We start from the raw sequence: 20208 nt of genomic DNA, 5'->3' as shown, positions 1-20208 counted from the left end.
TTGGACCAACATGGATTCTTCCCTTGCACATGTTTACCATCTGAATTCTCTCCTTTCAGACAACCGGCATCAGGAAGCCAAAGTCCCTGTGGCCATTAGGGTCCTTGACGTTAATGACAATGCTCCCAAGTTTGCTGCCCCTTATGAAGGCTTCATCTGTGAGAGTGACCAGACCAAGCCACATTCCAACCAGGTAATGCTGCCCTGCCCTGGCTAGAAGCAATCATTTAGAACCAGTTTGCTTTCAAGAGAATCCCTTGGAGAAACTTCCCAACTGCCCAAGAAGGCTTCAGAGCCCTGGTTTAGCTCAGGAGCTAAGTTCTCTAATTAAAATCAGGCTTCTTAGCCAGCCAGGAATTTTTGAATAAATGATGTGTCAATGTTAGCATGATTTATTTATGGGCCACCTTTCTCTTTCAGCCAATTGTTACAATTAGTGCAGATGACAAGGATGACACAGCCAATGGACCAAGATTTATCTTCAGTCTACCCCCTGAAATCATTCACAATCCAAATTTCACAGTCAGAGACAACAGAGGTTCGTACCAAGGTTCCTGTGCGTTCAGAGAAGTAGAAATGGAAAACAAATGGCTTTTATATTGCAGAGCACAAGTATTTCCCCCTAATCTTAATAATGCCTTTCTGTTGAAGAACAAACAAGAAATAATAATGCCACCTATATTTTGAGACATGGGCTCATTTGGTGCATAGGAATAAGTGAGTCTATTTTTATTTTACTTTTTGTTGTTGTTGTTGTTGTTGGCTTTGATATTCATGAAGTGCTGGGGAAACCAAGCGGGGATGCTTACAGGGTCAATATGCAAACAACTTCATTTATTTTTTTTTAAGAGGTTGATAAACTCTTTGGGGACAGTATGGCTTTATGAATATTGATATCAAGAAAAGCATAAAAAGAGATTCTTTCAACTTTGTAAGGCAATGTAATCTTTCAGCTGTCTTTCCCTTTCCAGCACAGTTTTATTGTAGTATGGTTGGGTACAGAGCTTGATACCTAAAGGTGGCTATAGAATTATTGCCTGAAGGGCATTAGTCTTTTTGCTGTAAACATGGAAAATTTGATGTGATTTCTACTTCTTATTTCATTAGTCAAGGAGATTCTAGACTTGCAAATTGTTTGCAGTAGTTGTTTTTCATTGTTGTTGTGTAGGCCCAAACAGTTCAGTCCCTAGACAAAGCTGGCAGCAGAGCCAAGATCAAAAAATAAGTTTCTTGACTCGTCTCCAGACTATTTTCGTCTGCACCTGCTCCTATAAGCCTGTGACAATGCAAGTCTGTAAAAACAGGAAGACAAATGCCATGATTCAATATAGGAATAAACAAAGAAGGACGGGTGGTCCTTCTTCACACGTTTTCATTAGATACATGCTAGCTATGTGGGAGGTTATATATTGATTTCTTGGTGACTGAGATCAGACTTATAGCTTCTTAAACTAATCATTATTACTTTCCCCATCACTGTTATCAGTGTTATCAATATTATAAATACCAGTTAGTATGTTCTAGGGACTTCCCCAGTGACTCAGTGATAAAGAGTCTGTCTGTAATGCAGGAAATGTAGGCTCATTCCCTTGGTCGAGAAGATCCTCTGGATGGGGAGATGGCAACCCACTGCAGTGTTCTTGCCTGGGAAATCCCATGGACAAAGGGGCCTGGTGGGCTATAGTCCATGGGGTTGCAAAGAGTCGAACATGACTTAGTGACTAAACAACCACCACAACAAACTATGTTCTAAACACCATGCCAAGATCCTTCCTGCACTCTATTACATTTTCTCAACAGTAAGAATTATTATCATTCCCGTTTTGAAGATGAGGAAAATGAGGGACAGGCCATTAAGTAAGTCAGCCACGTGGGAGCGAGACCTAGATTTTAAACCTGGACTTTCAGAAGGCTAGAGGTGACAGCCTGAACCCCTGTGCCCTCCTGGGTAAATTATTAAAGCAGATAAGTGTTTCCCATGCTCCTTGGATTTGAAGGGATATGGTCTAACATACTTTATTATTACTTCTTGGGCTGATCTGAGCATTTCATTATGATCCTTATATCTGTGTATTCATATAATCCCCAGTTTACATCTGAGGTCTCACTCCTGGATGTATTCCTGGCAACATCCCTATTTATCACTGGACACCTCCTGAAACAGCTGGTGTTTCTAGGCTTTTCTTATTGTGCCAACTTCACCTCCATCACCTGCCTTGTCTTCATTTTATGTCTTCTGTAATATTTAGTTGCTGTTAACCTCTGAAAGCATTATACTAAGACCTATTGTTCTCTAGGGAGTTATACATAGTTCACTTTGTCACAGTACTTTGGGGATGCCATCTATATTTTCAGGGAGATTATATTACCATGGAGAAGCCACCCTACCGCATGATCTGTTTCCCCTGCCCTTTCCTATAAGAAACTAATTCTATGTGGAGCCACCACTTTTGCACGGAATTGCTACTTTTTAAGAAAAATGCCTTTATTAACTATGGCAAACAGTTAATGAAAACTCCCATGTTTAGAGCTATTACAAAACCTTAAAGCAAATACAGTCCTATAATTATCATTTAATAGAGTTTCTTTCTACCAGCTCCTAAAAGTAATTACATATTGAAGTAATCCAAAAAGAGTAATCACATTCCACATCCTATTAATAGCCTACTGAGTTACCAAATTTCCCGGCTGAGACTGTTTTCCATAGAAAACATGAGATAATGGTTTATAGCATGCTGAGTAAAAGCATCAGCTTTCTCTCTCCTTGAGTGTTTACTTCCATTATGCCATGTAAATAATCAGGATTGTGTTTGCCTAAACTCTATGGAAGCATTCGGCCTCTTTAAAAATATAAGAGGGGAAGCCATCTTAATACACACAAGCCTTTTATTTCATATTTTATCTTACTCCGTTCTACAGCATGGGAGCTTCAAAGACAACTCAGCAGGGAGCCGGGAAGTAGAACACTGCTAACTCTTGGACATCTGAGTCCATCTTTGGCTGTTAATATCAAGAGTGGTGCTGTTTGGGGAGATGAAGAGCTGATCCACCCAGGCTTTGAGATGCATTTAGTTTGAAAATACTAGACTTATGGCACCTTTTAAAATCACGAGGAACATGTAATGAATATGAAAGGCACAAAGAAAAAAAATGCTGGGAATAGCACCTCTCGTGTATGTAGCTCTTCATTGGTCTATAAAGCTTCCTAGTCGCCACTGTTGCACTTAATTCCTAAACAGCCCCAGAAAGTAGGCATTTTGGATATTTTTGTCCCCATTTCCTAGATGAGGAAGGAATATGAAAAGTCAGAAGATTCAGAGACTTGCCTAAGGTCACCTTGCCAATAAATAAATTGGCCTAGAATGCTTGTGTGTTTACTGAGTTCTGTCAGGTGTGGTAACACTGTATTTTATGAATATAGAGCTTGTGTCTCTTCTAATTTCTGATTTTGGAATTATTGTTTAAAAAATCTTTGTTTACCTCATAATCAGCTATCAGTATTTTGAAGAGAAAAAGATCTAAAATTTGATTCATCAATCTAGGATTCCAGGGAAAGTATGAAGAGAAAAGGACAAACTGTAATTTTAATCAGCCATGGAAATTATAGTAAAATTTATTTGTGGAGGACAAATTTTATAATTTTATTCTACTACATAATTAATACATATTCCTTGCAGGAAAATTAGAAAATACAAACAAGCAGAAATAAACTTAGAAATAATAAAATAACTTGGTAATATACAATCTAAAAATAATCACTGCTAATTTTTATAGCCTTCTAGCTGTTTTCTTGGCATATATTTTGATCTTTAAAAAAAGCAACTATAAAATGATGTTCCCTTTTTTCCCTGCATAATAATACATGATGTGCATTTTTTAGCATCATTATACTTACATCAACATTTTTTTCCTAAATAACCTCCTGACCTCATTATAAGGGTATATGATATCAGTTGACTATTGTTGGGTAAGCACGTTCTTTTCACACACTTTTGTTGTTCAATTGCTCAGTCCTGTCGGACTCTTTGTGACCCCATGGACTGCAGCAGGCCAGGCCTCCGTGTCTTTCACCATCTCCTGGAGTTAGCTCAAACTCACGTCCATTGAAATGCCATCCAACCATCTCCTCCTCTGTCAAAGTGAAGTCTTGGCTTTATAATATGCTCTCTAGGGTTTGTCGTTTGTCATAGCTTTCCTTCCAAGGAGCAAGCATCTTTTAATTTCATGACTGCAGTCATCCTCCACAGTGATTTTGGAGCCCAAGAAAAGAAAATCTGTCACTGTTTCCACTTTTTCCACTTCTGTTTGCCATGAAGTGTTGGGATCAGATGCTGTGCCAGCTTTTTCACTCTCTTCTTTCACCCTCATCAAGAGGCTCTTTAGTTCCTCTTCACTTTCTGGCATTAGAGTGGTTATCATCTGAGGTTGTTGATATTTCTCCCAGCAATGTTGATTCTAGCTTGTGCTTGACCCAGCCTGGCATTTCACATGATGTACTCTTCATATAAATTAAGTGAGCAGGGTGACAATATACAGCCTCGTCTCACTCCTTTTCCAATTTTGAACCAATCTGTTGTTCCATGTCCAGTTCTAACCATCACTTCCTGACCTGCATACAGGTTTCAGAGGAGGAAGGTAAGGTGGTCTGATATTCCCATCTCTTTAGTAATTTTCCACAGTTTGTTGTGATCCACACAGTCAAAGACTTTCACATAGTCAATGAAACAGAAGTAGATGTTTTTCTGGAATTCCCTTGCTTTCTCTATGATCCAAGGAATATTGGCAATTGGATCTCTGGTTCCTTTGCCTTTTCTAAACCCAGCTTGTACATCTGGAAGTTCTTGGTTCACGTCTGCTGAAGCTCTGCATAGAGAATTTTGAGCATAACCTTGAATAGCATGTCTTATCATACTACTGCATAATCTCCCCACTGTTTCAATGTCCTTTCAGTCCTGTTTATGCTGTGTTTTTTTTAAAGTAAAGGTTTTATTTTTTCATTTTAATTTTTTCTTTAAGACCAAAAACATTTTGTATTGGGGTATAGCCAATTGACAATATTGTGACAGCTTCAGGTTAACGATGAAGAGATTCAGCCATACATATACATGTATCCATTCTCCCCCAAACCTCAGGCTGGCACATAACATTGAGCAGAGTTCCATGTGCTACACAATAGGTTTTTGTTGGCTATCCATTTTAAATACAGCAGTGTGTACATGACCTTTCAGTTTTTCTGTGTAATATCATTCTTAGCAAGATTTTCCTCATGAAAAATTGACATCAATATTCACTTTGCTTCTTTCTTATATATCACGTTTCCCATTCCAACCTTTTAACCATATGAGATAAATACACAGGCTCCCTTTGTTGGCCATTTTTAAAATATTAAGAAATAGTCATTTCTAGTTTCTTTGTAACACCATCCTTATTTTCACCTGCATTACATACTACTAGATTTTATGGACTATCAACGTTTCCTATTCTAGTTACTCTCATCAGAGCATCACATTTTTCATTAATGGCTTCACACATATATGTTAAAATCTGACAGGTATTTTGTCCACATTGTTTTCCTTTTATTACTCTTTCTTAGATTTTGGTTTCTTTGTTCCTCCAGATATAATTTAGAACTTTTTTAGGTGCTTGATAAGTATCTTCGTGAATTTCATTGTGTTTACCTTAAATTTACAGATTAATTTAAAAACTAAGAAATTTAAAATATTCTTCCTATCCAGAAGCATGTTCTGAGTTTCCATTGAATCTGTTCTCTTTTTAATTACCATAAGGGATATTTTATAGTTTTCTTCATTTTTGTTCTTCGTATTTCTTATTAAGATAATGACTAGCTACTTTATATTTTGGATGCTGGCCTAGATTTTTTAAATTATGTATATTTTCTAAGTGACAATTTTTAGTATAAACTATGGCTATTTTACTTAGTTCATTTATTATTGGACACTGAGAAGTTATTGATGTAACTTCTCAGCTATTTTCCTAGGTTTTCTAGGGAAACAACTACATAAAAATTAAATAATGATAATTTGCTTCATCTTTTAAAAAAATAAATTGGGCTTTTTTTTGACAAACTGCATAGATTTGTGCTTTATGTGTTAAATAATAGTAATAATAATGCCTTTACTTGTTAATTTAATGGGGATATTATTTCTAGAGTTTTATCATTAAGCATAACATTGATTGTTAGATTAAAATTAAGATTTATGTTGTGTGTGTGTGTATTTTAGGAAGTTTCCTTTCCATTTTAATTTTATTTTAAAAAACAGATGTTCAGTTTTTAACATAATTTTTGGATACTAATAATAAGATAGTATGATTTTGACCACTGACCTAATTGATATATTAAATTGAAATGTCCTGATTTTGAACCTCATATTTCTAATTTCCAAACCTCTAATCCACATAATGATAAAATGTAGAGGAAAGAGCAAGGGTTAAAGATTAAATGTTGGCTGTAGCAGCGAGTGAGATATAGTCTCATATATCAGGAAACTCCTAAAAGCACATGCAGCAAAGTTAGCTGTTTTGTGAAAGCACAGGTGAGTTTGAGAGTGTCTGTTCATGACCTACCCGCAGAGGAGCTGAAACTATCACGGCAGCCTCCAAACAGGCTGTCTGACTCTAGCCTTGCCCCCATTTAACTTGCCCCCACGGATAGTTCTTTTTAAAATTCTCCCATGGCTCTCCATTTCCTATGGCTTTAACTGAAAGTTTATAGCCTAGTGAGCAAGAAATGATATGACCTACTTCCCATAAACTTGGGGTCTATCATCTCCTTTCTCTTGTTACCATAAACCATGCTCCAGAAACTTCAAACCATCTTTATTTTCCCAAATATGCTGTGTTCTCACATGCCCATGCTTTTGTTCTGTGGAAAATGTACCCCCATCCCTGCCTATTATACCTCCTCTTTCAAGTTGCATTGTAAATGAAGTCTCTTAGGTGAAGCTTTGCTGGGCATCCCAGCCCATCCCTGGATGCTACCTCCTCTGTGCTCCAGGAACACTGCACTAACCTCTAGTGTTTTTTTAATCACTCTGCATTCTAAGCATATGTTTCTCTGTCTGTCTCCCATTAGAATACGAGCTCTGGTATCCCAAAACTTGAAAAAAGTGGGTTGACCAAATGCATGAATTAAAGTGGAAAAAGTAGTTAGAAAGACATGTAATGTGCTTTAGTCATTTGGAGGGTTAGTTATTATTGTGGAAAAATGATTATGTTATGAGATAAGCTTCAGGCTAAAAAAGACAACCCTTCTTTCTATGTTGGAAAGTTCTGAAGGAGTCAGTACCAGATCACCCACCCCTTCTATCCATTTATCCTTGCATCATATATTATTGCACAAAGTTATATTGGACATCTAAGGTCTGGATCCAGGAAGAGATGGTTTCAAATGTATTAAATTTGGAAGTATATTATCTAATATGCACCAAGTTGCAGATCAAATGAGTTCTGATACATGATACATTCAGAGTTAAGTTTGAACTGCTAAAAAAATCAAATTAAAAAAAATAGAACAACTAGGAATAAAACCACCATATGACCCAGCAATCCCACTCCTAGGCATGTAACTCGAGGAAACGAAAATTGAAAGAGACACATGTATCCCATTGTTCACTGCAGCACTATTTAAAATAGCTAGAACATGGAAGTAACCTAGATGTCCATCGACAGATGAATGGATAAAGGATTTGTGGTATATATACACAATGGAATATTACTCAGCCATAAAAAGGAATGCATTTGAGTCAGTTCTAATGAGGTGGATGAACCTAGGACCTATTATACAGAGTGAAGTGAGTCAGAAAGAAAAAGATAAATACCATATTCTAACACACATATATATATGGAATCTAGAAAAATGGTACTAAAGAATTTATTTACAGGGCAACAGTGGAGAAACAGACATAGAGAATAGACTTATGGACATGGGGAGAGGGGAGGAGAGGGTGAGATGTATGGAAAGAGTAACATGGAAACTTACATTACCATATGTAAAATAGCCAATAGGAATTTGCTGCATGGCTCAGGAAACTCAAACAGGAGCTCTGCATCAACCTAGAGGGGTGGGATGGGGAGGGAGATGGGAGGGAGCTTCAAAACGGAGGGTATATATGTATACCTATGGGTGATTCATGTTGGTTTGACAAAAAAAGGAGCAAATTCCTGTAAAGGAATTATCCTTCAATAAAAAATAATTAAAAATATTTTTAAAAATAGAACAAAAAATGTTTGTATGGAAAGCAGGTTTGGCTTGGTAAGGAAAGATAGCCAAGACAGATTCATCCTGATTAGACCAATTGGCAAACATCTTTCTTTCTTCTTTTTTTTTTTTTTTTTTTTTGGTCTAAACTAATGACAATTCTTTTTCTGATGAGCAGCACCAAAAAGCATCCAAATATGCTTCTAGCTTTTCACTTTTATAATTTAAAGATAATCAAACAGATTTCTGTGGGACTTTTCCCCCCTTAATTGCTTCAATATGGAAGATTCTCTGTTGGCAGATCAAAATGGCAGATGGCTTTTAATGCCCTGCCATTTTCACTGTATAAATAATTATGTTCCTTTTCTGCCTGAAATTCACTGCCGTGGTTTGTCCAACACAGAACACAATTTATCTGGAAACTCACCCCCTCCTCAACCTAACAGAAGGATAAATAGGTCTTTTTGGTGAATTAGATAGATTATTCTTTCAAGGTTCACTCTGGTCACTGACTTAACCCTTGGGATTTCTCAGCTCACTAAAAGACCCTAAATGTTCATCTCCCAATGAATTCCTTGGTAGTTTTCCTTTTCTAAAACCGGGAAATACATTCCTTTCTCCCTCGCTATCACCAAGAGAAAACTATCCTCTAACAAAAGTGGAAGGAGAGTTGATTCTAAGGAATGTGATAAACTACAACCTGAAAAGTCTGTTGATACCAACAAAGAGTGCACACTTAGATGCCTCCTATACACATCAATTCAGTTCAGTTCAGTCATATCCAGTTCTTTGTGACTCCATGGACTGCAGCACACCAAGCTTCCCTGTCCATCACCAACTCCTTGCTCAAACTCGTGTCCATCAAGTCAGTGATGCCATCCAACCATCTCATCCTCTGTCATCCCTTTCTCCTCCTGTCTTCAATCTTTCCCTGTATCAGGGTCTTTTCAAATGAGTCAGCTCTTTGCATCAGGTGGCCAAAACATTGGAGCTTCAGCTTCAGCATCTGTCCTTCCAATGAATATTAAGGACTGATTTCCTTTAGGATTGACTGGTTTGATCTTGCTGTAGACCAAGGGACTCTCAAGAGTTTTCTCCAACACCACAGTTCAAAAGCATCAAATCTATGTGCATATACACACGCACATAGGCAATTGTTCCCATGTTATTTGTTGTGTTTTGAATTTTGAATCTCAGCATCAGAGATATAATTAAAAGATCATAATCCCCCTCCCTCTGTAGGATGTAGGCCTTCACTTACGGGGGAAACGTTAGAGCCATCTGAGTCTTGGATCAAACAATTTTCTGCGTTAATATTTTAAGGCTAGTCTCATAGAATTTACCTCACTGTAGCATTTCCATCATTCCAAAATTAAGAAAATAATAGATTTCTTTTTACGTCTGGATACTGATTTGTTTTTGAAGGTGTGTGTGTGTATGGAAATGCTATGGGAAGAGACGTGTTGAATAAGTGCCCTAAATCCTTCATAGGTCTCTCTGACATAACATTCTTAGGGTTCTAAGAGCAGCTCTTCCATCTGGGACTTGAGTCTGTGAGGATTTAGCTATAGGCTGTGATGGGGGTCCATATAATTAACTAACCATGTTGGAGAAATCTGGTATTTTTAAAAAAAGGAACAAATGTGGCATGTAATAATATCAGAATTCTAGGGTCCGCTGTGTGCTGGTAAAAATACAGTGAAACCCAGAGGAGTTTGAATCCTAGTTCTGTTGGTATTTTCCATGTTACTCTGGCCAGTTGCTTCCCTCTTTGTTTCCGAATTTCTTTTCATATAAAATAAAGGTAATTATACTTTCAGCACATAGTTTAAAATTTCTTTGGCATTAAGTAGGTGGAAGTAACAAAGAATAAGGTTTGCACATATTAGCAGCTCAATAAATGTTACTTAATTAAATCTGACTCACCCAAAATAATAAGAAAAAATAGTGAGATAAAGACATGATATTTTCCAGGAACAAAATATATAATATAGATAGAGGCAGCGATGATCAAGTTGGGTTCAAAAGTACAAAGTGGGAGAAGATAGGCAGTCTGGAAACTGATGGCAAACTATTAAGTCAGTAAAATCTGACTGTGTGGAAAAGCCAGATGGATGCTGAATGTAATGAAAGAAACCTCCTTCAACTGTTTTCTAGCTCACAAAACACTGCTGACCAAACAAAGATGAATAAGCAAGGTTCTTGCCTTCAATGATGTTACTGTCCATTGGAGAAGACACACATTCAAACAGTTGCCATAGACTGTGAAATATTCAATATGAGCAATGACTACAGGTAGATAAGTGGCTCATACGGTGTTTAGAAAGACAATAAAAAATATATACAGAAGCTATTGAGTTTACCTTTAAGCATTAGTCATCTTAGAAAGTTAATGCTACAAACTTTAAAAACATTATTTGAAATTTCTATTATTTCAGTCCCTCCCTCGGATTCAAGGTGTCACAAATATTGCCATCAAAAATTAAAATTATTTTTTCAAAAATCACAAATGTAAATGAGTACCAAAAAATCTAAATAACTAGACTTTTCAATGATGTCTTTTGTACAATAATTCTGTAACATGTGTCTTTCTGAAATTTTAAAAGTTTGAAACTTCACTAAATACTTTTGGGACACACTTTTTATATCTATATTTTTTTCATTATCCTGATAGAGCTATTACCACATATATAAGGAAAGTAGAAAAGACCCAGAGGAACATAATCACATAATGATTATTCTACCAGGGACTGCATAACTGTCTTCAAATGTGTGGAAGCTTTTAATGGGGTGGATGGATTTAGTTTGTTGCTAAGATTGGAGCAGAAAGGGTAAATTAGGTAGATTTAGGTCAGAAGTGAATTAAATAAGAGCAAGGCTTGGCCTAGATCTTTTACAGTCTCAAGAGATGGGCTCCAGTAGGATGCAGACAGTGTCTGTCTTCACAGGCTAAAGTATTAATATCTCTGATCAAGTTGATCAGTAGGGGGATCTTTAGCTTTGGAGAGGAGAGCGACAAAGGAAAAGAAGTGGTAAGGGAGAGTGTCTCTGGCTAATATTAGATAGCCACCCAGTGCAGCTGATGTAACAAAGGCTGCTTCCCTATCATAATTTTCCCTTTTAATATCCTTTGTATATATCCCTGCCTTGGGTGATATCATCATCATGGCCCTTACGTTTGCATCTCCAAACTGGTACCATGGAGACCATCGTTATGAAGAACCTTTACATTTTGTTAATGTAATCACAAAGTATGCAGATAAAAATAGCATCCAGTTAGGAGTCTAGCTTGTAGACATAAAAATTTGAAACCTGAATTTATTTACCATTAATAGAAATACTACAGTTTGTACAAGACATATACTAGTAATTAATGACCTCGTTTGCAAGTTTTTGCCTAAGTGGGGTGGGGCGGGGGAGTGGAAGGAAAGGCTTCCGTGTTTGTGGACAGGGAGGAGAATATAAGGTGTCCGGATGAAACACCAAGGTGATTGAAAAGCATTTTCTTACCATGGGAAATACTTTACCCAGAACTGAAGAGCATGAACTATCTTCCTACCTCTGAAGGATGCGCCCTTCTCTGTAGGCAATTGCATTCAAGGCTGCAATGACATTTCTAAGAATTCACTTTCCTCTCTTTGCTAGTATGTTTCTCTTCCTCATTAGTCTACTGTACAAAGAGGAGAACTTCCAGAAAAGAATTGATATTTACTGGTCATCTGCAACAGCCTGGCACTGTGCTAAGTGCCTTTACGAATGGAATCAAATTTAACCCTAAAAACTATTAATTTCCTGGATGAGAATATAGCAATTCAAGACATTTACCTAATATGTCTAAATGTCAGGCAATTAATATGTAGAAGAGTCATGATTCAAAACCAGATCTGTTTGACCCCAAATACTGAGCTTTGCTCTTTGGAAGCTTTATAAAGGAGAATACTTTGGCCACCTGATGTGAAGAGCTGACTCATCAGAAAAGACTGAAGGCAAAAGAAGAGGGTGGCAGAGGAGGGGATGTTTAGATAGCATCACTGACTCAATGGACATGAATATGAGCAAACTCCAGGAGACAGAGCAGGATAGAGGAGCCTGCAGTCCATGGGGTGGCAAAGGGTTGGACACGACTTAGTGACTTAACGACGACAACAACAAAGGAGAAGGATTTGAGAAATCTCTTGATGAAAACTCAAAAATCGATAGAACGTTTGTCATTTTCTGCCTCATCTTATTAACCATGGAATCAATTTGACATTTCCCTGAAAATATGTCTTACAGAAGCTCTTATTTTTTTTCTTGTGTCACCCATACATCTCAGAAATGCGTATGTCCAAATTGAGGGGACCCTCCCAAAGATGGATATAGAGTAGCTGGCTAATTAAAATAATGAGAGAATTTGTAGCCAAGCCTAGGATACAATAATGATTTCCTACAGAGGTTTTATTATTGTTGTCAGTTTGTTTCATTTTCCATTTGTTTTTCTAGAGTTGTTTTTCATGGAGTCCCTGCCTATAGTGGTTCTTTTTGTTAATAAAGGATCAGTGGCCAGAGTAGACAGCAAGAAAGACCATCACAGGACACGGTGCTGCCTCCTCTGATATGGCCCTCCCTGCAGCACCATCCTCCCACTCGTGCTGATGTCTAGATCTAAAGGGGGGATATTGTATGCATTCAAGCAACAGCAGCCACCTAAGTGCCAAGCTAGTCTGGTTAGACATGCTTCTCCTCTAACTATGCCTACCCCTCACCAGTTCACGAGCTCTGGAGGACCTGGATTCTGGTGCTGAGTTTTCCAGTAGAAGGATTACTGAGCTTCCTGGAAGCACAGCCCAGAGGACAACCAAAGATTTTTATTATTTGGTCCTAATCTCAATCCCATGAGGCATGCTTGCTATCCACTTGTATCATTTTAAAGATGAACAAGTATGGCTCTGGCAGGACAAATGACTCATTCTAAAGCATGTGTTTGGACTATGCCCAGGAACAGACCTTCAGTCCATTTATTTTCCACCTCTCAAACTAATCTTAAAATCCATATGTGAAACATTTTTTAAAAGTTCTTGAGATTCTACTGATGAATCACTCAGAGACAATAAATGGTTCAGTCAGCTGGGTACTTTGATGAGCTTTCATTTCATATTTTCAGTGTGTCTGAGAGGACTCAGCTGTTCAGAATATGAAACATCTTGAATTCACAGGCGGGTGTCCTGCTCAGATACATGTTTTCCACTAGTGTTTGATTTTCAATTACCTTCGTGTATCAGCCAGCCTGCTGTCATCTGGAGGTACAGTTTTGCATGGATTGCACACTGAAGAGTAGATTTTTAAGCCATGGCCTCCACAGGTTTAAAAAAAAAAAACAAAAAACACTCAGGTCACGTTCCCACCAAATTGCACCATGGGTAACAGGGTGGGACTCAATAGATGACATTTCTTGAGGATGTCATTCATACCAGAGAGGTATATTTGACCTAGCAATTTAATTAATTTCTTTTATTCATAAATTTTTTTCATATTTATTTTTATTCATGATGGCATGGCATTTGTGATATTTCAGATCATTAAAATACAGTAAATATTTTAACATTTAATTTGTGAAAGTCTTACTTGAATTCAAATAAAATTATGAGGAGGAAAAAATAACACTTGAAGTAATTTATGTAGCTATGTCAATTTTTGTGTGTTTGTTAAGCATAGAACAGTGGGATAGCCTACGATAGGAAAGCACAGTCAGCAAATGGAATGTTAAGTGTACATTCTATTTGACCAGCTTTTTAAAAAACTCATGATTTTTCATAGTACATATAATTTTTCTCCAGTGATAAGAGCAATATATGCTAATCAGACAAACTTCAAAAAATATAGAGATGAGGGCGGGCAGTTCTGCCCTGTTTTGATTGCAAGATTGGCAGCAAAGGGCAGAAGATCCATCACTAATAAGTCTGCCAAAAACCAGCCAGCACACACACCTTAGCTTCTGCAACACTCAGAGTATCTGTTCAGTCCTCAGCGAGACTGAACCTGGTATAGATATATTTTTTTAATCGCACACAGAATATGTTACATTTTCTTTAACCTAAAAATATGAATTCAGCTTTTAGATTCTAGGATAATTTTTCCTAGAGCGAATTCATGGTACTATCAATTCATTCAAAGCAATGGGCCATCATCTTGGTCATAACCTTGCTGATTCCTACCTCACAAAATGAGGCATGCCATATTGAGTGTGTGTGTGTGTGTGTGTGTGTGTGTGTGTGTGTGTGTGTGTAATTTGACGGAGCATATTCAAAACTTCCACTGTTTTATAATAGCAATGTTTTCCAAGCGCAGAGCATATGGTCTAGAAAAAATCTTTTTGGCGGGTAGAGATATGCAGAAAACATGATGACGAAGCATTTGGGAATAGGTTACAAAAGATTGAGAAATACATGAAAACCAACATCTGGAACTTGGGTGAAACCTTTCCCAAAACATGGTTACAACATTTGTTCAACAAATATTTGTTGAATGTCTGCTATGTGTCCAGCACTGGAGGGACTGAGATGAAGCAGATAAAAGCCCCTGTTTTCCAGAAGTCCACAGTCTAGGAGAGAACCAAGTGTTTTATGCCAACAAATAATGACAGAAGAGTGGGGGACTGATTTTCATAGGAATGTACAGTGTGCTGGGTCCCAACAGAAATGGGGGGAGAGGTCTAGAAAGGTGACTTTGGATTTAGTTTTGAGGCTTGAGAAACTCACTTGTCATGATTAAAGGAACTTTGGGTGGATCGGAGAGCATTTTAAAGCAAAGGGTCAAAGTCAAGGCGTACAAAGAATATGGTGTGCTGGGGAACAATCGTTAAGTTCTGCACAGCAGGCTGAACTGGGGTGTGTGGGAGACAGCAGGCGTGAGCCTGGAAGGCAAGGTTAATCTAGATCAGGGAACCATCTGGTGATCCACTGTGTAGACGTGGGCTGCGTTGTGTAGGCAACAGAGAAAACATCATTGTTTTAAGCAGGAATGATATTTTCATCTGGGTGGCTGATGTTGCTTGAATTTTGGAGAAACTATAAACCTGCTTCTAGGTTTATAAAATATTTTTATTTTAAAGACAACATTTCCCTTTAGGACTTATGAGTGGGTTTGTAGTTTGGGCAAGATTTGAGAGTGGATTACAAATCTCTCAAAAAACTAACAGAAACTGGCCAAAGGCTTGTCATGAAGTTGGGAAAGTGCACACTCGCTTATCTATTTGATTGTATCCTTCACTAACAGAGGGTGTGGTTGAAGCCCATACATCCTTGTATTTGAGGAAAAGGACAGACACTCAAACAGAAAACGGTGTCCTTACCCAGCCACTGAAAGCATTCATACTGACGAAATACAAAAGAGCCAGTTTCTGAATTTTGTTTCCAGATGGGACAAAACTCAGGGATCTTTGTCATGCCAAGTGGCAGCGGCTTCTGTGGATGTCTAGATTAAAGAACAAGTGGGGCGGTTCTGGTTGTTAGCCTTGGTGGTGAGAAGCGCACACTCAGATCAGCCAAGCTGAACGGAGCAGTGTGAAGGCTGTGACTCCCTGGCCTTGCTCTCCAAGTGAGCCCTGTCTCCCCTCTTCCCACAGATAATACCGCGGGGGTGTATGCCCGGCGCGGAGGGTTCAGTCGGCAGAAGCAGGATTTGTACCTCCTGCCCATCGTGATCAGTGACGGCGGGATCCCTCCCATGAGCAGCACCAACACCCTCACCATCAAAGTCTGTGGGTGTGACGTGAACGGGGCGCTGCTGTCTTGCAACGCAGAAGCCTACATCCTGAACGCCGGCCTGAGCACCGGGGCGCTGATCGCCATCCTCGCCTGCATCGTCATTCTCCTGGGTAAGGGATCTCCCCAGCCACCCGTGGGAAGGGCCTTTCATCCAGAGGCCCATCCTTGACACACGTATATTTCCCAAGTTATATGTGCTATATACTGTGGATGCAACTTGGGACAAAAACAGAAGTGGCATCTGCCTGGTCATCTATTTCAGGGTGTGGTGGGGGGAGCAGGTGACTTAGCAAGCATTAGAGCAGAGTTAGGGGAACTTTGTGTTGAGCAACTTGCTGGCATCACCAGACTGCTAGCAGAGTACATCTGGGGGCACCAACAGGGGACCGGGTAGAACATCAGAATATTTTTCAGGAGAGGAATTTAGGCAGAGACGTAGTATATGAACAACCATTTGCCTTACAAGAAGAATGAGAAGAGTTAGAGGTAGAAAGAGTAATTGTGATGTCAAAGACGGTCTATGGAGGACTCAAGGAACTGGATGAACACTGGCCTGGCTGAAGCTGGATCTTGGCGCTCCGCCACCCTCCCCGCCAGTTGTCATATGTAATATCTGGGTATATGCCTCAGCTCCGAGGGACCTGGGAGAAGCTTTTCCTGCACTTGCCCGCTGAATTTGGTGCCCCTCTTCTACATGTCATCCCATTTATAGTTTAGTCTGTAATAGCAGGAAAGCCTCAGGAAGATTGCATCTGTAGTCCCAAAGTCTCAGAACTCATGCATGACAAAAAAAGTCAGGATTCAAACCTAAGTATGTCAGACATCAATTTATACTTGTTCCATGATGGCTAGTTGTCTACTGAATGAATTAATGGATCCTCGGTGCATAGGGAAGAGCCAAGGAATTGAATTCAACAAATAGCTAATGAGCATTTTCAGGATACCAGGCCCTGTGTTCAGCCCGGAGGGGTAAAGAGAAGAATTATACAAGATCTCAGTGATCAAAAAGTTCATCATCTATTGAGGAAAATAGGCATGAGCAGATAAATACAGAGGCACATGGTGAGCACCATGATTGGGATATGAACATAACAGGCAGTGGGGGCACAAGAGTAGAAAGTGCCTGACATGGAATGGGAAGGTCAGAGACATCTTCCTGGAGGATGTAACACACCTATCAGATGCTGAGTGTTCCATCTGAGGAAAGGGGCTGGGAAGGATGGATAGTCCAAGCAGAGGGGGCGGAAAACATAAATGTTCTGAGAAGTTCATAATTGAGTTGGGAGGCAGATGTGTGAACAGTGTAACACGTGTCATGGTGATGGCCAGGTGGATTCATAGAATGGATACCAGTAGTCCTGTCTGGTATCAGAATGGGATATCAGGAAGGATTTTTGTGATGAAAGATTAAGAGTTATCCAAGCAAAGAAAGTGAAAAGGAGTGATCCTGGTGAAGGTGTTGTTAGGAACTAGGCACAGGGGAAGAACACTGCCTAATGAGCACTGGAAGCCATTCAGAGTCTAGGCAAATGCACACCCTCATCCTCCATCTCACAGTGATGGTGGATCCAGAGGGGCTCTAAGGTCACTTGCCAAGTTCAGTCACAAACATTTTCTGCAGTTGCTGTTGTTTGGTTGCTAAGTGGTGTCTGACTCTTTTATGACCCTATGGATACCATGTGACCCCATGCCAGGCTCCTCTGTCTATGGGGTTTTCCAAGCAAGAATACTGGAGTGGGTTGCCATTTCTTTTTCCAAGGGATCCTCCCGACCCCTGTCTCCTGTACTGGCAGGTGGATTCTGTACCACTGAGCCACCAGGGAAGCCCGTGTGTTCCAGTGAAAGACTGCAGAAGCCTCTTATGGGGAAGTGGGGCGGGGGTGGGGGGGGGGAGTTGACAGAGGAATGAAGCAGTGGCTGAGCTTTCTTTGTAAGCAACTCTGCTCACTTACCTAGATGGCCTGAGTTTAGTGGAATCCCCTCTCTCAGAGAAGAGACAATAACTGGTTTCATCTGGAGTTTCAGCTGACACTGTTTTCTGTTCAAACAAATACAGAAGACTTGTCATTTGTCTGTTGGGGGTCTTTATAAGCTACCTCTCTTCTATATGGTGGTCTGAAGAGAGTCTAGCCATGCTTATGATACAGTTTCTTATAAAGGTATAGTGGGTTCAGTGCTGGCCTCACCTCAGAGCTCTTGCAACCTCTTTTAGAACAGGACCTCAAGTCTCTCGTGTCCTCATTTGTAAACTTTGGAGAGGCAGTGCCTTCCTTTGCAAAAAGAGACAGGCATAACCCACATTTAAGAGGCTGCAGACAGACAGACATATTTAGAATCTTTCTAATTCTTTGGAAAATGACTTCCAAATAGTATCAGATTGATTTGTAAAAAGCTCACAGTAGTTCCAACTTGCCAGTTTGTTTGGATAATAATATTTTCCTGGCTGCGTTTTTGCAGAGGAAGAGACAGGTGGAGGCCAGCTTTTGCACATCTTTGAGGATTCCAGGTAAAGCACTCATTTCATAGACTGGTCCCTGTTCTGAAGCATGTGTACAGCATGCTTTAAGGTAAGCAGAGTTCCCCTGAGAAAAGAACCCCAGAAGACTGGACTTAACCTTTGCTTCCTCTCTTTGTCTTTCCCTGTAGTTATTGTAGTGTTGTTTGTGACCCTGAGAAGGCAAAAGAAAGAACCACTCATCGTCTTCGAGGAAGAAGATGTCCGTGAGAATATCATCACCTATGATGACGAGGGCGGTGGGGAAGAAGACACAGAAGCCTTTGATATCGCCACCCTCCAGAACCCTGATGGTATCAATGGATTTATCCCTCGCAAAGACATCAAACCTGAGTATCAGTACATGCCTAGACCTGGGCTCCGGCCAGCTCCCAACAGTGTGGATGTGGATGACTTCATCAACACGAGAATACAGGAGGCGGATAATGACCCGACTGCCCCTCCTTATGACTCCATCCAAATCTATGGTTACGAAGGCAGGGGCTCCGTGGCTGGGTCCCTGAGTTCCTTAGAGTCGGCTACCACAGATTCAGACTTGGACTATGACTACCTACAGAACTGGGGCCCTCGGTTTAAGAAACTAGCGGACTTGTACGGTTCCAAAGACACTTTTGATGACGACTCTTAACAATAACGATACAAATTTGGCCTTAAGAACTGTGTCTGGCGTTCTGAGGAATCTAGAAGATATGTAAACAGGTATTTTTTTAAATCAAGGAAAGGCTCATTTAAAACAAGCAAAGTTTTACAGAGAGGATACATTTAATAAAACTGCAAGGACATCAAAGTGGTAAATACTGTGAAGTACCTTTTCTCACAAAAAGGCAAATATTGAAGTTGTTTATCAACTTGGCTAGAGAAAAACCACTTGGCATACAAAATATTTAAGAGAAGGGGAAGTCTTAACAGTGAACTCACAATGAAGGGAAATTGTTTATGTGTCATGAACATTGAACTCTTTTTTTTTTTCTTCTTTTTGTTTTTAATTTGTCAAAGATGCTTCCACAAAATTAGAAAGGACAACAGTTCTGAGCTGTAATTTCGCCTTAAACTATGGACACTCTATATGTAGTGCATTTTTAAACTTGAAATATATAATATTCAGCCAGCTTAAACCCATACAATGTATGTACAATACAGTGTACAATTATGTCTCTTGAGCATCAATCTTGTTACTGCTGATTCTTGTAAATCTTTTTGCTTCTACTTTCATCTTAAACTAATATGTGCCAGATATAACTGTCTTGTTTCAGTGAGAGGCGCCCTATTTCTATGTCATTTTTAATGTATCTATTTGTACAATTTTAAAGTTCTTATTTTAGTATACATACGAATATCAGTATTCTGACATGTAAGAAATGTTACGGCATCACACTTATATTTTATGAACATTGTACTGTTGCTTTAATATGAGCTTCAATATAAGAAGCAACCTTTGAAATAAAAAAGATTCTTTTTTAATTCTGGGTTCGATTCTTAACATTGAAAACAATTAAGTATTTCTAATTACCCATTTATAATTCTAATTTAAGGTATTTGTGATCTTTTCATAACCCTATTTATGATCTGTTATAGTCTGCTGATTTTATTGTTTATTTAAAATTGGATATGTTTTACAAATTTTTTTTTCAGACAAGATTCTGTAACATTGTGTAAAGCTTTTTTGTACATTCTTGGTGTTAGCTTCTTAGCTTTTCTTCATACACATCTTCTATCAAAGAAGGATGCTA

At 39.0% G+C, this 20208-nt stretch overlaps 1 protein-coding gene across 2 annotated transcripts in view; it reads left to right on the top strand.

The window, feature by feature from the left end:
* The window catches only part of CDH11 (cadherin 11), a 152418-nt gene extending 132479 nt beyond the window's left edge, over positions 1 to 19939 (top strand). For both annotated transcript variants that reach the window (XM_018062079.1, XM_018062081.1), the window contains exons 10-13: positions 60 to 193; positions 421 to 538; positions 15822 to 16073; positions 18610 to 19939. In XM_018062079.1, the coding sequence (XP_017917568.1) occupies positions 60 to 193; positions 421 to 538; positions 15822 to 16073; positions 18610 to 19106 (1001 nt within the window). In that variant the 3' untranslated portion in view covers positions 19107 to 19939. The remainder of the gene's footprint in view (positions 1 to 59; positions 194 to 420; positions 539 to 15821; positions 16074 to 18609) is intronic.

The sequence above is a fragment of the Capra hircus genome, chromosome 18, assembly GCF_001704415.2.
Source record: "Capra hircus breed San Clemente chromosome 18, ASM170441v1, whole genome shotgun sequence".
In the NCBI taxonomy this organism is placed as follows: domain Eukaryota; kingdom Metazoa; phylum Chordata; class Mammalia; order Artiodactyla; family Bovidae; genus Capra; species Capra hircus.
This window is presented reverse-complemented; position numbering and strand designations above follow the sequence as displayed.